The sequence below is a fragment of the Notamacropus eugenii genome, chromosome 5, assembly GCF_028372415.1.
Source record: "Notamacropus eugenii isolate mMacEug1 chromosome 5, mMacEug1.pri_v2, whole genome shotgun sequence".
NCBI classification, from domain to species: Eukaryota; Metazoa; Chordata; class Mammalia; order Diprotodontia; family Macropodidae; genus Notamacropus; species Notamacropus eugenii.
The window spans coordinates 27,131,434-27,140,017 of record NC_092876.1 but is presented as its reverse complement, the minus strand read 5'-3'; the positions used below and the strand labels follow the sequence as shown (position 1 = coordinate 27,140,017).

The window sequence follows — 8,584 nt, the reverse complement described above, 5'->3', positions numbered from 1 at the left end:
CCCTAAGGGGAACTGAGAGAGTCCTAGTGTCTGCAATGAGTGAGAGGACAGGCCTGCTGGGACTGAGTGATAGGAAGGGCATCTGTTCACTTGTTCCCCTCTACCTTGGCTTAGACAGCAACAGATACAGGGCTCAACAAGGCAGGGTCCACGTGGGGAGGGAGCAGACATCTGGATCTGAGAGGGCTCAAAGTGATGGGAAAAGACCCTGTCCATTGAGTCAAGCAAGCTGAGATGCCAACCGTCCTCTGCTCTGGTGAGTGAGGGTGAATGAGAATATGTGACTGAGACTTGTGTTGAGTCAGAAAGACACAGCAGATTATGACCAAGAGTTCAGGTTGGTGTAATAATTTAATTCAACTCATTTTGACTGACTCAATTCTATTTATTTCTATTAAATGCAAATAGATCATATTTCAGTTCAGTTCAATTAAATTCACATCAATATTATTTGATTCTTTTCAGTCCATCCCTTTCGATTAATTTCAATTTCATTCTATTATTTTCAAAGAGAATCAATTAAATCCATTTCACTCTAATGCAGTTCAATTTATTTTGATTCTATTTATTTAAAAAATTGATTCAATTAGCTTATTTCAGTTAAATACATTTCAATTAAATTTATTTAAATTGTTTTTAGTTCAAATCAATACTGAATTCTTGTCAATTTGATTTACTGCCATCCAATTCAATTCAATATGTCAACAAACTTTTTATGGAGCATTTACCATGTTCTAGGTACTGTCCAGTGGATCTGACTGTGAACTGTAAGTGACTGTATCCAGCTTTTTGACCCACAAAGCCTTGATTGCTTTTGATGGCTAACATTTTTTGAATGGATGTCTCTGTTATTTTTTATGCTGTCTATGTGACCCTGGGCAAATCTTTACTGTACTTGAGGTGACAATCCAAGATTATAAGTGAAAGGAAAGGAGCTGTCCTGCATTGGAAAAGGAAGTTGTTTTTTTCATAGAGGATTTCCTTATGTCAATGAAATGAGAAGTCCACCTCCTATCCTGTCCTAAACTGTTCTTCCTTTCTTTGTCATTATATCCTTTCTCTCTTCCCCATCTTTTATAGTAAGAAAAAGAAAAGAAAGAGGATGAACCAGCTGTTTAGAAAAACTAACCAACATATCAGTGGAGCCTGAAATGAGATGCAGTGTTCTGTAGCCACAGTCTCCCACCTCTGACAGAAAAGAGGGAGACTCATTCCCATGTTTCTCTAGGGACCAAGCCCTTTTTAAAGAGGCCTATTCACTGAATGGGCTTTACCTCACTTTAAGTGAGTACCTGAAAAGGCCTTAGCCTAAAAGGCCAAGGTCCCCCATTGCACCCTGGGCTGTCTTCAGTCATTCTGATGAATATCTGGTCACTGGATCCAGATGGCTCAGGAGAAGAAGTGAGGCTGGTGACCTGCACAGCCCTCCTTCACTCAAAACACAGTCAAGGGCAAGTCATGTCATCATTTCTCTAATGTCATGGTCTTCTTTGAAAACAAAGGATGAACACAACAATCTTGGTGGTGTCACTCTCTCCATTTACCTTGTGGTTGTCAGTGCACATGTGGATTCTTTGGCTCTGCTTACTTCTCTTTGCATCAGTTCATAGAGGTCTTCTCAGGTTTCTCTGTTTCTGACACATTTGTCACTTCTGACACAGGAGGATTCCATCTCATCTATGGACCGTACTTTGTTTAGCCTGGACAGATTCTTCTTTGTTTCCAGTTCTCTCCTTCTATAAACAATGTTGCTGGAGATATTTTGGTATCCCTTTTTATCTTTGACCTCCTTAGGGTGTAATGCCTAGCAGTGGGATCTCTGGGTCAAAAGGTAATGACATTTTTACCAACAAACATGTGTCCAAGACACTATATTTGTGCAGGGGATATGAAGAGAAAAATGAAACTTTTCTTACCCTCAGGGATCTTATATTCATCTGGGAATGGGGTTGGTGATAAGAGACAGCCTAGATCTAGAGCTGAAAGGTAATTTAGAGACCATCTGGTCCAGCTCCTCCATTTTACAGATGAGGTAATTGAGGCCCAGAGGGTCTAAGTGACCTAACATCACATAGATATGATGATAAGCACTTTTAAAACCAAGACAGTACACTTTTATTATGCACAGTGTTGAGCTAGATAATAGGGATACAAGAACAAAATGTTAAAAAAAAAGTCTTGTTTTCAGGGAGCTTATACTCTACTAGATCCCATCCCTAATATCTTGCAGTTGGTAATTCCCTGCTTTAAAGACTTCTCCCAATGGAGAATATACTCCCTCTCAGAGCCAATTCCTTCCATGAAAGGAGAGCTTTGAGTGTTAAATTTATGCAGGACTAAAATCAGTCTCCTGTAATAAAAAGCATTTTAAAATTTAAGCACTTAATAACAAAAAGATTTAAACATATTATAATAAAAAGCATTTTAAGGCTTAAGCATATAGTAATAAAAATATTTTAAGGTTTAATCATTTGATAATTAAAAGGTTTAAGCTTATAATAATAAAAAGTATTTTAAAGTTTAAGCATTTGATGATAAAAAGATTTAAGCATATAATAATACAAAGCATTTTGAGATTTAAGTATTTAATAATAAGAAGGCTTAAGCACATAATAATAAAAAATTTTAAGGTTTAAAATAGTTTTTTAACCCTAGGTGTCCTCTTATTATCCCTATTTTACAGTCGAGGAAACTGAGGCTAAGGGAGGTTAAGTGATTTGGCTAGACTATGCAACTACTAAGTGTCCAAGACAGGATTTGAACTCAGGTATTATCTGACTTTAAGTCCAATGCTGTTGCACCTAGGTGTCATTCCCATTTTCCACTTCCCATTCCAAAGAAACCAGAGACCACGGAATCATAGAATGATAGAACTGGAAAGACCTTAGGAAATCATCTTGCCTAACCACCTGATTTTTAATGAGGAAAATGAGTCCCAAAGGGAAGGGACTTGCTCAGGGCTACACCTCTAATAAGGGGTCTAGTCAGGATTCAACTCCTGTGGAACTTTTTGTCCTTGCTCCTTTCTTGTCCTTCCAGATGGACCTGACCTAGTCAATATCACTCAGGAATCTGGGTCCAGTGTGGACAACAGCATGACGATTAAGCTTGGCTCTGCTTTGACCTTACTGTGTAGGGCCGCTTCTCAGCCGGTTGCCCAGTATCGCTGGTCCCTCAATAGCACCAGCTCATTGGAGCAGTCTGGGTCCCTACTCACTATAGAGGCTGTGACCTGGAATCATCAGGGCACTTACACGTGCTTGGCATGGAACAACCTGACCCAACTGTCCCGCTCAGCCACAGTCACCATCAACGTGGTTGGTGAGTCCCTGGGTTAGTCTCCCTGAGCACAGCTCTCTTTCCACCTTCCCTGAGGTCCTGGGGAGATATATATCTCAGGAGTCTAACCACTTCTGGCATGGACTGAGAACATGGAGAAGAGAAGGGGTCTGTACATGGAGCTCCGAGCCAGAAGTCATGACACATTGAGCCAATTGCCCCAGGCCCCCATGCTTTGGGGGTTCCTGTGACCTTGATGACTTGATGGGTGCAGCCTGTGATCTAACCATTCAGTGCTCCCTCCTTGACCCCCAAAGGAAAGAGTTTACTCCACTTTCAAGAGATGATTCTGGGCCCTCATGCTCTGGAAATCGGTCTGGGTCCCACATCTGCTTCAGAGCAGGCCCCTCACTGCCCCAGAAGTATCTCTGGGCCCCTCATCCAACATATCCTTGGGTACTCACTCCCAGGAGATGCCCCTGGCTCCCCTACCCACCCTAGTCTTGCCGTACTACCCTTGGAATGTCCCCACTTCCTTCCCCTGCCATTTCCCTGGGCCTCCCCCACCTCCTGGGGATGTCCTGGACCCTCCGCATCCTCTAGGAATGCCTCTGAGTCCCTGCTCGCTGCTGGTGGCCCCAGGTTACGAATCTGAATCCTATTTCCCTAGGTGTGCCAGATTCCTCACTGTCTGCTGGGGCCATTGCTGGCATTGTGATCGGAGCTCTGGTTGCTGCTGCCTTTTTCATAGGGCTGGTATATTTCCTGGTCTTCGGAAAAAGGTACCCTCTAGAATTGGAGGAAGGCTCATTACTAGGGGATCTATTCAGCAACTTTTCTTGTGCTCTTTTCCAAGGCACAGAGGGTGAGTGGGAGGGAACCTGGATGTGGTATCTGAGGTCCTGGATTCAAATCTTGTCTCTGCACCTACTACCTGTGTGACTTTGGGCAATTCATATAACCTCTCTGGGCCTTACTTGCTTTATCTGTAAAAGGAGGGGACTGGACTAAATCATCAGTACTCTAAAGGGATGATCCTAGGAGGCTGAGGACCTCAGGCATCATTGTCTTCTCCTTCCCATGGCCCCCTGAGCTTTGGGAGAGACTATAAATAATAGCTTCTGAATCTCTTATTCTTTGGGGCTCACAGAGAATGGGGAGGTAGTGTACAGTCTGAGGGATATAGTAAAGATTTCATTCTCTTCCTTTTTACAGATAAGAAAATTGAGGCTTAGAAAGGGGGTGTTCATCTGCCCAGGATCACACAGCCAGGACTCAGTCCTAGTCTAGTGTTCTCTCTTTACCATAAGATGATGCCTCTGGAAGTGAGGCTTGGGGTGGGGGGAGGAGGAAAGGTAGGGTGAAGTATGGCTGGGGTGAGATGGGATGGGCTGGAGAAAGGCCACAGCATAAATTCTGGGCTATGTACGCAAAGTATGGAGTGAGGAGCATGTCGGGAATGTACTTTGAGAGTTCATGGCCATAGCCATGGCCTGGATCAATCTTAGAGAGCTCCAGGGTAGAAGTAGCATTAGAGAAAACCTTGAAGAACAGGGAGGATTTCAAAGAAAGAGGGTAATTTGTCTTCTCCATCCTGCTGTCTCTTGTCTTGTGGACAGAGGAGTCAGAAGGTCTGGAGCCTGTGTGAATGCTCTGTAGCCCTGGGCATGAAGCATTCAGTGTCCCAGAGGGGACTGGGACAGAGTAACACCAATTCTCTATTTCAGGAACACAGAAAAGAAGTTGGAGGAGCACACGCAAGGAGGAATGACTCTTGGTAAGCACTGATGAAACAGGCCAGAGCCCCACCCCCCCGAAACTCCTCTCCCACCACTCCAAAGGAAGTTATATTAAGAGTCTAGGCATGGGACAGCTGCCTTGGAGGCAGGAGGACCTGAGTTAAAATGTGGCATACTAGCTATGTGAGCCTGGGCAAGTCACCTAACCCTGTTGCCTCACAAAAACCAAAACAAGAGTCCAGGCGTGAGAATCGAAATGACTTGCATTCTAGTCTTAGCTTTGTTGTTAACTTATTCTGTATGACTTATGGACAAGTTCCTTTACCTCTCTGGGCCTCAGCTTCCTAATCTTTAGAATGGTAGGGGTTGAACAGGATGATTCTCTAAGAACAAATGTCTTGTCCTATGATCTGGTCTCTCAAGGGTCTCTCAGTTCTTGCCTCTGAATATATTGGGTTTCTCTCCCTCCAGGTCAGTCGGAATATGTGGCCATAGACACCTTAGGATCCCAAAGATTCACCACACCTGTGAAGGTTGGAAAAACTTCCTGTGATTCACTCCCCATCTGCAATGGTGGGGGAAGCTCCATGGGGTCCCTTTTCCCATCTGTGGAGTTGGAAAAGTTTTGGGCATTCTTCTGCTCTTTCCCTCTGCCATAGGTCTCTCCCAATGCCTGATGTTTTCCAACCTGTGTTTATGGGATCATCTGTGGGATGTGAAGCTGACCCCTTCCCATTCCATGGCTTAGGCCTCTCCCTGTTATAGATACTCAGCTCCTCTTAGTTGCTTTCCTTTCTTCAGTCACTCCTTTACTCCCTTGGGCTCTGCCCTTCTCTACCATTTGCCTCTGAGAGATATACTGCTATTCTCAGCCCCAAAATCTGACTCTCTCTGGCGCATACGGCCAACAGCCAAGGGTTTGGTATTTGGTCTACATGAGAACCCATAAGCACTGGCATCCCCAACACCTGATGTGAACACTTTCTGTTTGTCTCCTCAGGACCTACCAGAAGGCCACATCTATGAGGTATGTTCAGAGGGAGGTGGGTCTTTGAGGGTCCAATAGAGAAGGGGTCTAGAGGAGTTGCCCCAAGCCTTCTTTCCTGCCTCCATTTATCCATGAAGGAAGGTCTAGAAATGTTGGGGGCAGGAATGGGAAGACAGATGAAATTTCAGGATGTCCAAGATGAAATGAACCTGAAAGAGACATTGAAGACCACTCACTTCAATTTCCTTATTGTACAGTTGAGGATACTGAAGTTCATGGAGGTTAAATGACTTGCCCATGGTCTACATAGTTGGCATGTAGCAGAATCAGGACTGAAACCTAGTTCATGGCCTGGGCATCTTCCTCTGGTGCCCAGAGTTGGACAGTTTTAAGCACTGGATCACTTTATGACCCAATGACTCAATTAAATTTCTGATTTGAAGGTTTGAGAATTATATGATTCAAAAACATTCCATCATTCTAAAATTCTGTGATGCTGAGTCTATAATGTTAAAAATATATGAATTTAATGTTCCTTGAGGCTATGAATTTAGTAATCTGATCTTGTATCTAAGATTCTGAAAAAGATGAGTCTAAGATTCTATGATTATGAGTCCTCCCAACTCCAAGATACTTAGATTCGAAGACAGATTGTTCTCCTGACTTCTCTTCTTTATTGTACAGAATAAAGCTGCCGGATATTATAACAATCCTTGTGGTCCTGCATCATTCCCTCCACCTGCCACAGACCCATCACACCAAAAGGAGTCTGACTATGAGGTATCTGGAGGGAGTACTGAGTCTTTGAGACTGAGAGCAAGACACTCTCCCTGACATCCCTTGATCAAGATATCTTGTCAGGGTAGCCATAATCTGGTGTCCATGTGGAGGGAGGTGATACCCCAATTAGACCCTTTCTGAAGGCTTATATCCAGTTTATCAGACACATCTTGGGAGGGAGACTGACATGCTGGAGTATGTGTCAAAGAGGGCAGCCAGGCAAGGGGAAAGGGCTGGAAATTGGGTCATGCAAAGATGGGTTGGAAGAAGTGGGGTTATTAAGCTTGGAGAAGTATTATCAGGGATACCAGCATTGTTTTAAACACACTGGGTTGGACTGTCTTGGGTAGTAGGGACTTAAATGCAGGCAGGGCAGGCATTCTGTAGAGGAGACCCTGACCTTGGGGGAGGAGAGACAGGGATGATTTCTCTCTAAGGGTGCTTCTGGCTCTTATATTCCCACATTATTCTGGATTCTAAGAAGTCTTCTAGTGTTGGTATTCTATTTCATAAAGTCTTCTAGAGCTCTGACCTTCCATGTTCTATATTTGTAGATTCTTTTCAACTTTGCCTTTCTATGTCCTCTGCTCTAAGATCTATCCATTCCATGTTCTAAGGTCCCTCCTCATTCTGACATTCTAAGGTCCCTCCTAGCTCTACCATTCCTTATTCTAAGGTCCTTCCCAGCTACTACCTTCGCTCTTCTAAGGACTCCCTCAGTTCTTTTCTAAGACTTCTTCTAGATCTGATATTCTTTGTTCTAAGGCCCTCTTAGCTCTGTCATTCCCTATCCTAAGGGTCCTCCCATCTTTGACATTCTGTTTTAAGGACCCTCCAAGTGCTTATATTCTCTGTTCTAAAGGCCTTTGCAGCTTTGACATTCCCTGTTCTAAGGGCCCTCCCAGCTCTCTTAAGACTTTGAGGTCACATAGCCCTGTGTGACTTCTGTAAGACATTTCTTATATTCCAGTGGGCCTGGTGAGGGGTAAATAGAAAGATATCTTGGGGGTCAAATCACGGATCAGGCTCTTCATGTGAATGCTTCAGGGTTTCTTACCACCCTTGTGACCAGGGCTGGCTCATGGAAGTGGGAGTGTGAATCCCTTCTTTTTTGTTGAACAGACCCTGTCATCACCATATGAGGATACTTATAGCACACTTGACCCGTCCACTTAGTCTTTTTCCCAGCTGGATTCTGAAGACCTGGGCTGGAGTCCCAGCTCCACCATTTACTTGCTGAGTTATATTGGGCAGGCCATCTGCCATCTCTGGATCTCATTTCTCTCCTTGAAATGGGATAATACTACACTATGTCCTATGTCCTAGGATTTCTGCGAGCATGTAAAGGGAAAAAATGTATATAAAGCACTTGTCACCATCAATTATTAAATCAATATCTCTTAATATTACTGTTATTATTTTTAATTATTATTTTTAGTTTTCATGCTTCTAAGATCTCTGATTGCTTCCACATGAGCCTGTCATTCTTCCATGCTAGCTGCAGCTCCTCCCCACCTCCGTGCACATATCCCTATCTGGTGGATGACACTGTGAATTTCGTGGCCAAACAAATGTTATCCCCTGGTGCCAAGCCCTTTAGTGATGATCTTTGGGAATCTCAGATCAAAGGCAAGGTGATGCAGTGGACAGAGTGTAGGATTTGGAGACAGTGCACCCGGGGTCAAATGCCACCTCTGTTGTGAGTGATCAGGAACAAGTCAATTAAAATCTATGAACCTTAGTTTATTTTTTTGTGAAATGGAAGAGTTTGACCAAATGATCTCTTCTCTTGCAACCT

General features: G+C 43.6%; 1 protein-coding gene across 1 annotated transcript in view; it reads left to right on the top strand.

Moving 5' to 3' along the window:
- CEACAM20 (CEA cell adhesion molecule 20) overlaps positions 1-8,156 on the top strand; it is a 28,659-nt gene extending 20,503 nt beyond the window's left edge. Inside the window, exons 4-10 of the mRNA XM_072615529.1 lie at positions 3,040-3,321; positions 3,950-4,061; positions 5,007-5,056; positions 5,490-5,551; positions 6,019-6,045; positions 6,691-6,786; positions 7,909-8,156. Coding sequence (XP_072471630.1) covers positions 3,040-3,321; positions 3,950-4,061; positions 5,007-5,056; positions 5,490-5,551; positions 6,019-6,045; positions 6,691-6,786; positions 7,909-7,962 — 683 coding nt within the window. The 3' untranslated portion in view covers positions 7,963-8,156. The remainder of the gene's footprint in view (positions 1-3,039; positions 3,322-3,949; positions 4,062-5,006; positions 5,057-5,489; positions 5,552-6,018; positions 6,046-6,690; positions 6,787-7,908) is intronic.
- Positions 8,157-8,584: the final 428 nt, after the last annotated feature.